Raw genomic sequence first — 16,393 nt, forward strand, 5'->3', positions numbered from 1 at the left:
TGTATTACACCCTACATACACACACACTCCTGATGCCTCCCTCACACTAATACTGTATCACACCCTACATACACACACACTCCTGTTGCCTCCCTCACACTAATACTGTATCACACCCTACATACACACACACTCCTGTTGCCTCCCTCACACTAATACTGTATCACACCCTACATACACACACACCTGTTGCCTCCCTCACACTAATACTGTATCACACCCTACATACACACACACTCCTGTTGCCTCCCTCACACTAATACTGTATCACACCCTACATACACACACACTCCTGTTGCCTCCCTCACACTAATACTGTATCACACCCTACATGCACACACTCCTGTTGCCTCCCTCACACTAATACTGTATCACACCCTACATACACACACACTCCTGTTGCCTCCCTCACACTAATACTGTATCACACCCTACATACACACACACTCCTGTTGCCTCCCTCACACTAATACTGTATCACACCCTACATACACACACACTCCTGATGCCTCCCTCACACTAATACTGTATCACACCCTACATACACACACACTCCTGTTGCCTCCCTCACACTAATACTGTATCACACCCTACATACACACACACTCCTGATGTTTCCCTCACACTAATATCACACCCTACATACACACACACTCCTGTTGCCTCCCTCACACTAATACTGTATCACACCCTACATACACACACACTCCTGATGTTTCCCTCACACTAATACTGTATCACACCCTACATACACACACACTCCTGATGTTTCCCTCACACTAATACTGTATCACACCCTACATACACACACACTCCTGTTGCCTCCCTCACACTAATACTGTATCACACCCTACATACTCACACACTCCTGATGCCTCCCTCACACTAATATCACACCCTACATACTCACACACTCCTGATGTTTCCCTCACACTAATATCACACCCTACATACTCACACACTCCTGATGTTTCCCTCACACTAATATCACACCCTACATACTCACACACTCCTGTTGCCTCCCTCACACTAATACTGTATCACACCCTACATACACACACACTCCTGATGTTTCCCTCACACTAATATCACACCCTACATACACACACACTCCTCTCACACCACACAACCAGTTACGCAGTGTGATGAAGGCTTTCCAACAGTATAAAAATGAAAACCGCTTGGCCAGCCATTTTCAATAATAATAATGATAAACTTTATTCATTGTTACTTATGTCAGGCTGCAATGAAAGCCATATTTACACATTTGAAAATAACTTGTAGTAATGATAAAATACAAGTTACATGACAAAATATGCAAAGAGAAACTCACTGGTCCAAGCCTTGAAGAATCCACAGGTGTTTGACGCATCTCTGATCTTGACGATAGTGACTTGTTAAACACAAGCAAAGCAGAGCAGTATAGATGTGTGTTCGCTTTCACTCATCTCTCTCTCGGCCTGATAACTGTTCACTAATGATCGCTTTTGTCTCTTAATGCTCTCAGCTGTTGGGAGACATGAGGAGTAAGGTAGATTTCCCTTTCTTTTCCCCTCCAATGTGTGGACTGCGTTGCTGTCCCTGCTGACTGGGGGAGCCCAGCATTACAGGGACTGTAAGCTCCATGTACATTTAGCACAGCTGGTGCAGGTACATTTGCAGGTTAAATGGGACCCTTGTTTTTTCAGCTCAAACTTTAGACAGTCTGATTTCTCTCCGGGATGTTCTGTTGACAGAAGTTTCTGGGGAGTGGAGGGGGGTTGTAGATAGAAATGTGAAATTCTTAAATGCGGGATCATATTTATGTTTTAATATGACGAACGCACAAAACTACTCGTTGCTTTCTGATATCGCGGCCAATGGAATAACACGAGGTGGGGACTCGCTGACTCTCTGCCCCGCCCCCTCCCCTCCCGCGTGCAGAAGAAGCCGGCCAGGCGGAGGTACGACGCGTACGGGATGTACTCGGACGACGACGCCAACAGCGACGCGTCCAGCGCCTGCTCGGAGCGCTCCTTGAGCTCGCGCAACGGCGGCGTCCCCACCTACATGCGCCAGACGGAGGACGTGGCCGAGGTGCTCAACCGCTGCGCCAGCGCCAACTGGTCCGAGAGGAAGGAGGGCCTCATGGGCCTGCAGAGCCTCCTCAAGAACCAGAGGACCCTCAGGTAGCCAATCAGGGCTCACATACACGCTCCCATAACCAATCAGGGTGTACTTTCTGCCTGGCAGTCGATCAAGTGTAAAATAACGTCCACGCTAGCCCTCTGTATGTATTCAAAGGAATACTGTGTATGATAAATTTGTCACTATGCTTTGTTTACTCCTTAAAGACCAGGCATGTTCTCTCTTTATTGAGCTAATCTGTACAAACTTCTGAAATGTAATCCATTTTTTTTTTTTTTTTTTTTTTCACTCCTGTTTATCCCCCTCCCCCCATACTAGCCGTGTGGAGCTGAAGAGACTCTGTGAGATCTTCACCAGGATGTTCGCTGACCCACACAGCAAGGTGAGCCCCCCGTACGAGGTGCACCTACCCCCACCCCCCACCCCCCACTCACCCTCCCATCCCTCGCATACCGGATTCTGCCGAAAATAGAGGAGCCCAGAGTGCCGCATGGCCGGAGCAGCACTGCTTTGCGGTCACCTTTGGGGGGGTGCAGCTCACGCGCATTGCTACCCCCCGAGCGTTCTAACCGCATGCTACTCGTGCGATGCGCAGGAATGACGCGCTTATTCGGCAAGGAATCCGCTCGACCCCCCCCCCCCAAAACCCCTCCTCCCGTCCTCTCCAGTGGCGACCCCGCTGTGACCATGCGCCACAGAATGACAAATAACACACTGATGCAGACTGTAGCAGAATCTACTAACCAGCCACGTGATTGAGTGCTCGTTGCAGTAATTGGAAAAGCGGTAACCACGGTGACCTTGAAAATGCCTGATCTCCTTACTCCTATTATTATTATTATCATGATCCTTTTTTTCTCGGCCTACTCCACCTGGATGTGTGGAAAGGGCAATGTCCAGCCTCCGATGAATGGTAACAAATTTGACTTTCAGCGAGATGTGCGAGGCGATCTGTCAAGCAGGTGCTATGGCTCGGCAGAATCCGGTATAAGCTCAGCCTCCTTTAAGGTACCATTCCACATACTCCCTGTACCTCTTTCAATCTCCTTCCCTCTGTCTCAGTGCCTCTCACTCTCCTTCCCTCTGTCTCAGTGCCTCTCACTCTCCTTCCCTCTGTCTCAGTGCCTCTCTCACTCTCCTTCCCTCTGTCTCAGTGCCTCTCTCACTCTCCTTCCCTCTGTCTCAGTGCCTCTCTCACTCTCCTTCCCTCTGTCTCAGTGCCTCTCTCACTCTCCTTCCCTCTGTCTCAGTGCCTTCTCTACTCTCCTTCCCTTGTTCAGATGCCTTTTCTTCCTCTCCCTTCCTCTGTCTCAGTGCCTCTCTACTTCCTTCCTCTGTCTCAGTGCCTTCTCCACTCCGCTTCACCTCTTGTCTCATGTGCCTCTTTCACTCTCCTTCCCTCTGTCTCAGTGCCCTCTCACTCTCCTTCCCTCTGTCTCAGTGCCTCTCTCTCTCTCTCCTTCCCTCTGTCTCAGTGCCTCTCTCACTCTCTCCTTCCCTCTGTCTCAGTGCCTCTCTCACTCTCCTTCCCTCTGTCTCAGTGCCTCTCTCACTCTCCTTCCCTCTGTCTCAGTGCCTCTCACTCTCCTTCCCTCTGTCTCAGAGCCTCTCTCACTCTCCCCTTCCCTCTGTCTCAGTGCCTCTCTCACTCTCCTTCCCTCTGTCTCAGTGCCTCTCACTCTCCTTCCCTCTGTCTCAGAGCCTCTCTCACTCCCCTTCCCTCTGTCTCAGTGCCTCTCTCACTCTCCTTCCCTCTGTCTCAGTGCCTCTCACTCTCCTTCCCTCTGTCTCAGTGCCTCTCACTCTCCCTTCCCTCTGTCTCAGTGCCTCTCTCACTCTCCTTCCTCTGTCTCAGTGCCTCTCACTCTCCTTCCCTCTGTCTCAGTGCCTCTCTCACTCTCTCCTTCCCTCTGTCTCAGTGCCTCTCTCACTCCCCTTCCCTCTGTCTCAGTGCCTCTCTCACTCTCCTTCCCTCTGTCTCAGTGCCTCTCTCACTCTCCTTCCCTCTGTCTCAGTGCCTCTCTCACTCTCTCCTTCCCTCTGTCTCAGTGCTCTTCACTCTCTTCCCCTGTCTCAGCTCTCACTCCCTTCCCTCTGTCTCAGTGCTCTCTCACTCCCCTTCCCTCTGTCTCAGTGCCTCTCTCACTCTCCTCTCTGTCTCAGTGCCCCTCTCACTCTCCCCTTCCCTCTGTCTCAGTGCCTCTCTCACTCTCCTTCCCTCTGTCTCAGTGCCTTTCTCACTCTCCTTCCCTCTGTCTCAGTGCCTCTCTCACTCCCCTTCCCTCTGTCTCAGTGCCTCCCTCACTCTCCTTCCCTCTGTCAGTGCCTCTCTCACTCCCCTTCCCTCTGTCTCAGTGCCTCTCTCACTCTCCTTCCCTCTGTTTCAGTACCCCTCTCTGGGACCAGTAGTGAGCTCCATAGCCGTAGTTTCTGTAAAAGTTTTCTCCGTCCTGTTATTCATGTACATGACTGCCATATCAGCCAATATCAGAGCGTTGCTACCAGGAATCTGCTAAGGAAATAAAATTTGGTGTGTGTTTAGTTGTATGCCATTCTAAAAACTCTCTCACTCAAAATTCCTTATTGTATGGTGAATGAAAATTGGTTTCATTTTGCAATGTTTAAAAAGTACAAATTGTTTTGAACTTCCACTGGAACACCATTGGAGGTATTAAAATCAACAAGGCTTGTGTGAAGATTTGTGAATACACTCAGGAATTTGCAGGAGCTGTGCAGTACTGTGCACTTAACTGAGTAACGCATTCAGCATTTCTCTGATTATACCATTTGCCTTTTATTTTCCTGAAATTATGTGATACGAAAATGTCAATTGAAGCCTCCAAGTGTGTTTTATGTACATTATCAATGACCCTTACTGATACTGTCAAATATACATTTTGTTCAGAGTAATATGTTTAATGCCCAATAACTTGAACAGGTTTCTGTCTGCAGTTGTTGTGGTAATGTCTCACAAGCAGTAACAGACTTGTGTTTTGAATTTGAAGGTAACTGAATTGTGATTAATTTGTGTATTTATCTCTCTTTTGTGCATTCCTCCTCCCTGTTGTGGAACTCACGGTAGAGAGTAAGTTTGTTCAGTACTTGTTGGAAAGCTGTCCCTTTGCATGACTTTCAGACTAACCATGTCATTTTGTGGCTACTGAGCTCATCTTTTGCTTCTCCAAAAAATAAAATAAGAAAAGACAAACTGATTTTACACTATGTACTGACACATGGACATTTTAGTGCTTTAGGGGCTATAAAATGCTTAAATTACAAACAATTATGCATATTCCTTTCTTGAAAAGTGCTTTGCTTTGTCTGAGTTCCTCTGCTAAAATCTTAAAATTTCCATTTCACTTGATTTGGATGTACTTCACTCATTTCTGCTTTTAGTTTGCATGGGCTGTTCTCTTGCTGCCAAACATCATTCATTTATATCCGCTTTGATAGGTGTTTGTGCTGTTGTGTGTCATAAGTGTGTCACCCCGTAGTGCTAAGCTCCAGCGTCTCTCTGCAGACTAACGTTTGCTTTCCTGTCTTATGGAGGGAGTGAAGCCAGTGGAAGCCTGAGCTCGCTGTGCTGCACTGGTCTCCTCCCTCCGTCGTGTGTGTAGTCCTGCTGGGGGGGGGGGGGGGCGGAGGGGCGCGGGGACCGTTTGTCTCTGGGGGGGCCATGTGACATTACCCTGTCCCACCCACGCTCTCCCTGCAGGTGTTCAGCATGTTCCTGGAGACCCTGGTGGACTTCATCCATGTGCATAAGGAGGACCTGCAGGACTGGCTCTTCGTCCTGCTCACGCAGCTGCTGAAGAAGATGGGCGCTGACCTGCTGGGCTCGGTCCAGTCCAAGGTCCAGAAAGCGCTGGACGTCACCAGGTGGGCGCGGGGGTTGGGTGCAGTGGGGCTGTACTCTTATTTGTCCCCCTGAACCTTTTCTTTTCTTTTTTTTAAATGTAAAATTGCTTCAGCAATGAAAGAAATGTGGTCCTAACATTAGAAGGTGCAATTTGGAAAGATATACTTGTCCACTATTGTAGGAAATACTGTAAGTAGAAACAGGGTATTGTGTGATTATCTTTTAGTGTAGGTTAAAAGCTGACCCAAAAAAATTATGTCCTGATGTCAATTTTTAGTTTGGGGTGGAGCCACAGAAATGCAGCGGTTTTTAGAAAATAACACCTCTCCTCCTTTGCAGGGAGTCCTTCCCCAAGGACTTGCAGTTTGCCATTCTGATGAGGTTTACGGTCGACCAGACCCAGACACCCAACCTGAAGGTACGAGTGCCATGCTGAGAGACCGTCCCCCCTCCTTTCCTCACCCTGTGCTTACGGGCCTTTGCGTTCAGCTGCGCCGGCCTCGTTTGACGGGGAAAGTGCGTTCACTGCAGGAACAATGGCAGACGGTTGCTGTTGCATTCTGGTCATTGTAGTTATTCACCTCTAGGTGAAGGCGGGCATCTTGAAGTACATAGAGACTCTGGCCATGCAGATGGAGCCCACGGACTTTGTCAATTCCAGCGAGACTCTTTTGGCCATCTCTCGCATCATCACCTGGACCACAGAGTCCAAGAGTTCTGATGTCAGGAAGGTACTCGTGTTGGGTTATACTAACTGTTTTAGTCATTGTCTTAGTCTAAATGGCCAAAATGCCTTGAATTTAGTCTCACTGTAGCCATACAATCTTCTTTATTAGTTTTAGTGAACAAATTTGCCACTGAAGCCTTTGTTGTAGCAGTCTAAAATCTTTTGTGTTTAAACTTATTTTAGTCATTTAAATGTACGTTCATCAAAAATTATGAGTAAACTGACTGAATGAATGTTTTCTGATTGGCTGGCGCTGATTGCTGTTGCCGTGTGGTTTGCAGGCGGCGCAGTCGGTCCTGATCTCCCTCTTCCAGCTAAACACCCCGGAGTTCACCATGCTGCTGGGCTCTTTGCCTAAAGCCTTCCAGGACCAGGCCACCAAACTCCTGCAGAACCACCTGCGCAACACCGGCAACACTGCGCAGGTGCCTCCTATTTCGCATTTACTCCCTTACTAATGGCAGTGTTTGATTTCAGCTTGTGCGTTGCCCCTATATTCTGTTATTTACGGCAACGCTTAGCAAATGTATGTCTTGTCCCTGTTTATATCCCTCCATTCACTTATTTGGTAAAACGAGTCATGTGTATATAAGCAAGGGCAGTTATCCAAACCACCCTAGCTGAGCTTTTAAATCCCAGTTAGGGGGGAGAATGTCTCTCTTGCCCTGTCATACGGCAGTGCCCTGCTTCAGTCTGCTTTATTGGAATAATGTGAGGCTGTTTGCCAGACCAGGAGAGTGAAACACCAGCGTGCACATTGAGTGAGAGCGCTTCTTCACAGCGGCCATTTTGACCGTGGGCTCCGTCTCTCCGCAGGCCTCAGTGGGCAGCCCCCTCACCGCCCGACACACCCCCCGCTCCCTGGCCGGCTGGTCCAGCCCCCTCACCTCACCCACCAACCTCTCTCAGAACACACCCTCACCAAGGTAAGGAGACCCAGCTCCCCAAACACCACACAACGCATGCAAGCACACCACACCCCCCTCCCCGCGGCTGGTCCAGCCCCCTCACCTCACCCACCAACCTCTCTCAGAACACACCCTCACCAAGGTAAGGAGACCCAGCTCCCCAAACACACACACACACGCATGCACACGCACACACACACCCCCCGCTCCCTGGCCGGCTGGTCCAGCCCCCTCACCTCTCCCACCAACCTCTCTCAGAACACACCCTCACCAAGGTAAGGAACAGCTCCCCAAACCACACACACGCATGCACGCGCACACACCACCCCCCCCGGCGTGTCCAGCCCCTCACTCTCCGACACTCTCTCAGAACACACCTCACCAAAGGTAGAACCCAGCTCCCAAACACAACACAACACACCACTGCACGCACACACACACCCCCCGCTCCCTGGCCGGCTGGTCCAGCCCCCTCACCTCACCCACCAACCTCTCTCAGAACACACCCTCACCAAGGTAAGGAGACCCTGCTCCCCAAACACACACACACACACACACACACACACACACCCCCCGCTCCCTGGCCGGCTGGTCCAGCCCCCTCACCTCACCCACCAACCTCTCTCAGAACACACCCTCACCAAGGTAAGGAGACCCTGCTCCCAAAACACACACACACACACACACACCCCCCGCTCCCCGGCCGGCTGGTCCAGCCCACTCTCCTCACCCACCAACCTCTCTCAGAACACACCCTCACCAAGGTGAGGAGACCCAGCTCCCCAAACGCACACACACACGCATGCACACGCACACATAGGCGTACATGCGCACACACACACACAAACACGCACGCATTCACGCACACATATAGGCACATACACACACACAGACACACGCATGCACACGCACACACAAACACGCACGCATTCACGCACATATAGGCATGTACACATACACAGACACATACATGCACGCACACACACACAGGCACAGACGAACACACACACAAACACTCACATATGCATGCACGCACATGTGCACACTCAATAGACACACACACTCTCTTTCACATGCACACACACCCACGCACACAGTTTTACTTTACGATACAGAGTGCAGTAGTACTCTTTCCTGTTTTATAAATACAGTACTGCATGCTGGTATGAGTTTAAAGGAGCAGCTGTTTAGCAGCCTGTTGCTGACAGCATGACCTTCAAATCCCCGTGTTGTCCTTACTGCTCGTGAAGGGGTTTTATTATGAACCAGGGTCAGCTATGCCAAACCGCAGTCCCCATCCCTCCCCTCCCCGCAGCGCGTTCGACTACGACACGGAGAACATGAACTCGGACGACATCTACAGCTCCCTGCGGGGAGTGACCGAGGCCATCCAGAACTTCAGCGTGCGCAGCCAGGAGGACATGAACGACCCTCCCCGGCGGGACGGCAAGAGAGACGGGGAAGGGGACGCCGTGAGTGTCCCGGGGCAGTTCGGGGGAAGCCTGGGGGGGAGTAACAATGGTTAATAACGATGGTGACACATTTTTATTTTAGTTTTTTACACTTTTTCTTTTTGTGACAGACAGTGTGCTGTTATTTCTCCTGGTTCTTCTTATGAGTCGTAATAAATGGTTATAATGCCCTATGGGACTTTCTTACAATGCCATTGGAACCACTACGCCGTCTGAACTGGCTAATGAGCGTGTAAAGATGGCTGCTTATTTTCGGTAGGACAGGTGTTCCCTGGTATTTATAGAGCTCCTGACAGTCCCTCCTGTTCGCACGGCCACGCTGGCTTTATAGAGGGCAGACGGTTGAGATTCCCACCCTGGCTTAGACCCCAGGCTGTCCCACGCGTGACCCCGCCCCCAACCCCTCCCAGGTTCATGTGGGAAATGCTCCAGGTGTCAGCGATGACGTGCTGTTTGTGAAACCCATCCTGCTGCTCACCTTTTCAGAGGGGCTATTTTGGCTCTGTGTGCTTTTCTCTGTAATCTGAGCTGGTTATTTTACCCCAATGCTGTGATCCTAGAAATGCCCCCCAGGCTTCCACAGAAACAGGGGCAAATTCAGTCCTCTGTGGTACGTTTTATTCTGGGTGGCAGTGTTGGGTTTTTGTCACGGTTTACCTTCAGATGCAACTGTGGAGCTCCTGTATCTAACAGGCTGATAGGAGTACAGACTAAAAACTCTCTCCTACCTTCATTCCCGTTGGCTGGCTATTTCTCATTTAACGCCTGGGACTTGAAACTGCAACCTTCAGGATTCAAAACCAACCTGTCACTCACACTGTTTCCAGCTCCACTCCACTGTCCTGATCAGTACCGTGTGTTATTGCCACGGACAGGTTTTCCATAAAAGGGATAATTTGGGCTGCCCTGCCCTGCAAAGGCTCATGGTCCCGCAGGGGTTGGCATTTCAGCACAGGGTCGGTGATTAGGGTCTGGAAACCGGATAGCCCCCTCTCCCCCCTCCTCCTTATTTTGTCCCTCACAAGACATGCTCAGGACATTCCAGGGGGTGGGGGAAACATGCCCGATGTAAACAAAGGCCACTCGAGGGGTGAAAAACATTCCCTTCTTCCTCTCCTTCCCTTCTGCCTTTCATTCCAACTAGTTATGGTCAGTTGGTGATGCCAGAATTAATCAAATTCTAATTTCACCCTCCTGATAATGGCAAATTACACATATGGTACAATGTCTTGTGATACTGAGGGTGCTTTTCTCTGGCTTTTTGATTGGTTTGGCTCAGAGATTTTCATCGGCCGTTTCCGGGCCAGTGTCTGTGTTGTTGGTCCCAGGTTTTGTACTCATGTCCTCTCTGGGCCTCTCCCCTAGGGCGGCTTTGGGGGCGGTGGTGTGGACGCCCTGGACTCTGGCCGCACCGCGTTGGACAATAAGACCTCTCTCCTCAACACCTTGCCTCTGAAACACTCCAGCCCCCGCGGAACGCGCGACTACAACCCCATCAATTACTCCGACGACTCGTCCATTCTCAAGGACAGCAGCACGGGCTCATTGGCACTGTGTACGTACGTGTGTGAGCGTGTGTGAGCGTGCATGTGTGTGTGTGTGTGTGAGTGTGCGTGTGAGCATACATGTGTGTGAGCGTGCGTGTTTAAGCATGTGTGAGCGCGTGTGTGTGAGCGTGCGTGTGTGTGTGTGAGTGTGTGTGAGCGTGCGTGTGTAAGCATGTGTGAGCGCGTGTGTGTGAGCGTGTGTGAGCGTGCGTGTGTAAGCATGTGTGAGCGCGTGTGTGTGAGCGTGCATGGGAAATTAGCTCGCTGCAAACTCGTCATAGTTTTTTATATGTTCAGATCAGTCATACATTCTTTCAAGTTCATGTCAGACAGCCAAGCAGTCAAACTCATGAGAGATCAGTTGATGTGTTCTTGCCTGCTCATGTTGTCAGTAAAATCCTTGTTTAGAGGAAATAAAGTCTGACTTCTGGACCAGGGGTTTGTTTTTGAGCTCTAACCAAAGACAGGTTGACCATTGTGAACCATTATCAAACACAACTTTGAAGAACAATGCAACTATATTTCAGTTACACTTCATTCCTATGTTATGCAGATCACTTAACTGCAGTTTTTTTTTTTGCGCTGTTGTCCATTTAATTTCCTGTTATGCCTGGCTGTAAAACAGTTTATAATGCGTTTAACTTTACTGGCCCACTTGTCCCTTCCCTGGCTCTAACAGACAGCAGCTTGGACCAGTCAGAGATGGTGGCTGAGATCCTGAAAGATCTGTCCAATCACGAGGAGCGCGTGGAGGAGAGGAAGGCGGCGCTGAGCGAGTTGATGAAGCTGATTCGGGATAAGCAGCTGCTGGTCTGGGACGAGCACTTCAAAACCATCCTGCTGCTCCTGCTGGAGACCCTGGGGGATCGGGAGGTAGGGGGCCAGCCGAAAGACCGCACAGATCTATACACGTGCTGATCTATACATGCACAGATCTGTACACGTGCTGATCTATACATGCACAGATCTATACCCGTGCTGATCTATACATGCACAGATCTATACCCGTGCTGATCTATACATGCACAGATCTATACCCGTGCTGATCTATACATGCACAGATCTGTACACATGAATGCACACGCACGCACGCACGCACTCACACCCATCTGTGGACTGAACAAACCTCAATGAGACACGCATGCCAGAGGCCCCAGCCTTTCTGTGATCTGCATCAAAAAATAGTGGCGTGATCTTCACCTTTAATGAATCTGTGTTGAAGCATTATTCATGAATGATGGTAACACAGGAAGTTGATAAATGCTGAAAGTTAACGATGGCGGTGTAATGTTATCATGAGTGTTTATGATACATTTTATGATGTCATTGGGCGTTGATGGTGAGGTATGATCCGTGTTACTGTGAGTGCTAATGGTAAATGATAGTGGTGTGGTATATACAGTTTCACTGTGAGTGATTTCACCCTGCTCTCTCCCCCAGCATGTGATCAGGGCGCTGGCGTTGAGAGTGCTGAAAGAGATCCTGAACTGTCAGCCCTCGCGCTTCAAGAACTACGCAGAGCTCACCATCATGAAGGTCCTGGAGGCCCACAAAGACGCTCACAAGGAGGTCAGTGCACCCGACCCCGTTAAGCGAACGCGGTTTGAGCGCACCGTGTGCACTGGAGCACAGGGCTGCGCTGGAGCCCAGAGCTGCGCTGGAGCACAGGGCTGCGCTGGAGCACAGGGCTGCGCTGGAGCACAGGGCTGCTTAGCTGGAGCACAGGGCTGCGCTGGAGCACAGGGCTGCTTAGCTGGAGCACAGGGCTGCTTAGCTGGAGCACAGGGCTGCTTAGCTGGAGCACAGGGCTGCTTAGCTGGAGCACAGGGCTGCGCTGGAGCACAGGGCTGAGGAACGCTGGTCTGCAGCCGGTTCTTTCTCGCCCTGCCGAGCCTTTCCTGGTCTCAGCTCTCAGTGACGCTTTGTTTTACAGCACGAGGCTACTTTGGTGCAGGTGACTGATTTACAGGTTTAGTGGTCAGTAGAACTGCACACTTTGCTTTGAGCGCTCAGACTTTGACCGGGGAGAGCAATAGGGGAAGCACTGGATAAATGAGATGGGGGGGGGGGTAGATTGTGGACATTTCCCTGTTTTTCATCTTCCCTGTGCTCTGGAATTATTCTTTCTCTCCCTCAGTGTCTCTGACTCTCTCTGTCCCTCGCTGTCTCTGACTGTCTCTCTCTCCCTCAGTGTCTGACTCTCGCTCCCTCTGTCTGACTCTCTCTCTCTCTGACTGTCTCTCCCTCAGTGTCTCTGACTTTCTCTCACCCTGAGTGTCTCTGACTCTTTCTCTCCTTCAGTGTCTCTGACTCTCTCCCTCAGTGTCTCTGACTCTCTCTCTCCCTCAGAGTCTCTGACTCTCTCTCTCCCTCAGAGTCTCTGACTCTCTCTCTCCCTCAGAGTCTCTGACTCTCTCTCTCCCTCAGAGTCTCTGACTCTCTGTTTCTCCCTCAGTCTCTGACTCTCTGTCTCTCCCTCAGTCTCTGACTGTCTCTCTCTCCCTCAGTGTCTGACTCTCTCGCTCCCTCTGTCTGACTCTCTGTCTCTCCCTCAGTGTCTCTGACTCTCTCTCCCTCAGTGTCTCTGACTGTCTCTCCCTCAGTGAGTCTGACCCTGCTCTGTCCCCACACAGGTGGTGCGTGCGGCAGAGGAGACTGCAGCCATGCTGGCGACCTCTATCAGCCCAGAGCAGTGCATCAAGGTCCTGTGTCCCATCATCCAGTCGGCCGACTACCCCATGAACCTGGCCGCCATCAAGATGCAGACTAAAGTAATCGAGCGCATCCCCAGAGAGCATATGAACCAGCTGCTCCCCGAGATCGTCCCCGGGCTCATCCAGGTGGGGCGCATATGCGTCACCGGTCTGTGTGTGTCTGCGTTACTGAGTATAACTGGGTTACTGTGTACGACTGAATTAATGAGTGACTTGGTTACTGTGTATGACGTGTGAGTTAAAGTGTATGATTGAGTTACTGTGCGGGACCGTGTGTAATGGGTGTGTGTGTGACTGGGTGTGCGCGCAGTAGGACGCTGCGGTGTTGCAGTGTGTCATGGCGTGCCTCGTCCTCCAGGGCTACGATAACACAGAGAGCAGCGTGCGCAAGGCCTGCGTGTTCTGCCTCGTCGCCATTTACACCGTCATCGGGGAGGAGCTGAAGCCACACCTCGGCCTGCTGTCCGGCAGCAAGGTGAGTCGCGCCGGGACCCCGCCCGTCTGCCCCACCCCTCGCCCCACCCCTGCCCTCTGTCCCACCCCTCGCCCCACCCCTGCCCTCTGTCCCACCCCTCGCCCCACCCCTGCCCTCTGTCCCACCCTCGCCCCACCCCTGCCCTCTGTCCCACCCCTCGCCCCACCCCTGCCCTCTGTCCCACCCCTCGCCCCACCCCTGCCCTCTGTCCCACCCCTCGCCCCACCCCTGCCCTCTGTCCATTTAGCCACTCCCCCCTCTGCCCGCCCTTGACCCCTCCTCCCTCCTCCCTCTCCCCCTCCCTTTGTAAACACCCCCATTTCCCCCTTCTTTTTGGATGGGGTATTTAAAGACACCTCAAAGCAGCCCCAGACCTGTGCATCTCTCGCATTGTAATCATCCTAAGGACAGCCTGAATACTCGTTCTCCATGCGTGAGCAGTGGTTTGCACTCCTTTCTCTCTCTCCTTCTCTCTCGCAGCTCAAGCTGTTAAATCTGTACATCAAGCGGGCTCAGTCGGGCCCTGGCGGGGGCGATCCCACAGCAGACCTCTAGAGCCGGGGCTTAAGAGCGCGGGCGGACATCGCCTCCTGCTGGCCGGTCAGAGCATGACTGAGACTCTCACGGGAAGCGCAGTCGGGCTGTGGCCCACACGCAAACCACACGTGCATACAGTTCTCACAGTGCAGGACACCCTCTCCTGGTCTCCACCCTGCATGCTGCCTGCTACACTTGGCTCTGGAACTTTCCGTGTGCAGCTCAGCAGTGTCATCCTTCATTCAGACGCGTTGCTTCTACATCACAGACGGGGTTCCAGTTCCAGCCCGTCTCCCACCTCCTGCAGCACAATCCTACCAGTGTTCCTCATCTCAGTTACGGCTTTATATCTTTTTTTCCTGTTTCTGTAAAGCTCATGAGGAAGTCAATCAACTGCTTTAAACAGGAGTGGAGAAAGGTGCTTCTGTCCAGTGATCTATTTTGTTTTTGTCTCTTAAGCATTGTTTGTTTTTACTTCAGTTCCAGTATATACAAATAAAAGTGCAGATTTTTTGTTCCTGATGATGGTTCAGATGGGCTGAGATAGTGGGAAGGTTTCTGTAATGGTGACCTCAAAAGTGCTAGACCCAGGATCATGCATCAAATATTAATCCATTTACAACGCTAATGGAACATGTCTGCTGCCATGGCAACGGTGCTCCTTCAAACATGAAGCCTTAGCCAGACAGGAAGGAAGCATTTTCACTCCATTATCTCCTCTTCTGTGGTTGCATAGCCATATGCGAGAACACGTTAAATATTTCACGGGGCTGAAACAGTTCCTTAATTTTAGGTTTCACGGGGGAACGAGATCATTTAGAATGCTGTTTGCTCTCAGCTCGCCGTGGTTTTTACTTAGTGACTTGAGTGAATTTCTGCAGTCAGCACCAACACCTGAGTTACTGCAGCAACAGACAGGCCTGTCCGGCACTGCAGCCACCTTACAGGGAGCCGATCGCTGGGGCAGGCGTCAGGTGGTACGATCTGTTCGCTTTCCGCGGTGCAGTCTGAGGTGAAAGGTGGTTATAGTTGCTGGGGTGTCATGACCTTCAAGGATGTGCTAATGTAGCACAAGTGCGGTACGTTTAGTAAAGTCTCCCTTTTGGCCTGCGCGGCTTTTTGTTTCTGTTAACAATCCCCTGACATGAACAGAAATTTTCCTTCTCAACTGATTCTCCACCTATAGCAGGGTTTCATGCAGTCTTCCTGTCAAATCTTGTGTGATGCATTTGGGGAAATCTCTGTAACCGTGGCTCCCCTAAAAATCATATACAGAACTGATGAGATGAGCGATATCCTGTTCGGGGATGTTACAGAATGTGCTGGGTGTCCAAGAGGGGGTCTCAGGTCACACATTGTACCCCTGAAACTTCCCCTTGCATTTGTACACACACACACACACACACACACATGCACACACACTCACACACTCAATCTCTCATCTGTTCTCTCCTGTGTTCTCACTGTCTGATCTCTGTCTCTGATTTGATCTTCTTTCAACACCTTCTGAACACCATTTGCTTTCCCGAGAGTTCAGCCAGAAACTGAAAAGATTCATTAATGAGCGGCCTGTTGGCTGGAGGCTGAATTTATCCTATTTTCTCTTGTCGCGAAAGTAGTTATTTTTCTTCAATGGAAAATTTGTAGAAATGTATTTACAGACTTGAATGGCAAAATGGCATCAACGTCACCCTTTTTCCTCTTTAACAGTTGTTTTTTCTTTTTTGTTTTGTTGCTTGTGAGTGTATCATTTTAGTTTTCACTTCTGGTTCCTTTGTGTATTTATATACCCGTGCATAGTTGTGCATATACCGGAAATAAAATTGTACAGAACCTTGAAAAAGTGTCGTTGTTGTCTCCTGCCCCACAGTTGTTTTAAAATAAGATTGTCATGGACCCGTCCAAAAATGAAGAATACCAAGTGGGTTTCTTATCTTTTCCCTATAATGATCCAGATTAAATTAGAATCGTTTTAGAATTTTTTTATTGACCTACGCAAAAAAAATCACACGTAAGCTGAGATACTA

General features: G+C 50.4%; 1 protein-coding gene across 1 annotated transcript in view; it reads left to right on the top strand.

Annotated features, from left to right (window-relative positions):
• Positions 1–16,209, top strand: part of clasp2 (cytoplasmic linker associated protein 2) — a 79,794-nt gene extending 63,585 nt beyond the window's left edge. The window contains exons 24-38 of the mRNA XM_064345571.1: positions 1,847–2,168; positions 2,446–2,509; positions 5,210–5,212; positions 5,843–6,006; positions 6,326–6,404; positions 6,574–6,717; positions 6,995–7,138; positions 7,530–7,639; positions 8,937–9,093; positions 10,459–10,648; positions 11,320–11,513; positions 12,081–12,209; positions 13,274–13,480; positions 13,713–13,829; positions 14,310–16,209. Coding sequence (XP_064201641.1) covers positions 1,847–2,168; positions 2,446–2,509; positions 5,210–5,212; positions 5,843–6,006; positions 6,326–6,404; positions 6,574–6,717; positions 6,995–7,138; positions 7,530–7,639; positions 8,937–9,093; positions 10,459–10,648; positions 11,320–11,513; positions 12,081–12,209; positions 13,274–13,480; positions 13,713–13,829; positions 14,310–14,384 — 2,099 coding nt within the window. The 3' untranslated portion in view covers positions 14,385–16,209. The remainder of the gene's footprint in view (positions 1–1,846; positions 2,169–2,445; positions 2,510–5,209; positions 5,213–5,842; positions 6,007–6,325; positions 6,405–6,573; positions 6,718–6,994; positions 7,139–7,529; positions 7,640–8,936; positions 9,094–10,458; positions 10,649–11,319; positions 11,514–12,080; positions 12,210–13,273; positions 13,481–13,712; positions 13,830–14,309) is intronic.
• The last annotated feature ends 184 nt before the right edge of the window (positions 16,210–16,393 follow it).

This window comes from Anguilla rostrata, chromosome 8, assembly GCF_018555375.3.
Source record: "Anguilla rostrata isolate EN2019 chromosome 8, ASM1855537v3, whole genome shotgun sequence".
NCBI lineage: Eukaryota > Metazoa > Chordata > Actinopteri > Anguilliformes > Anguillidae > Anguilla > Anguilla rostrata.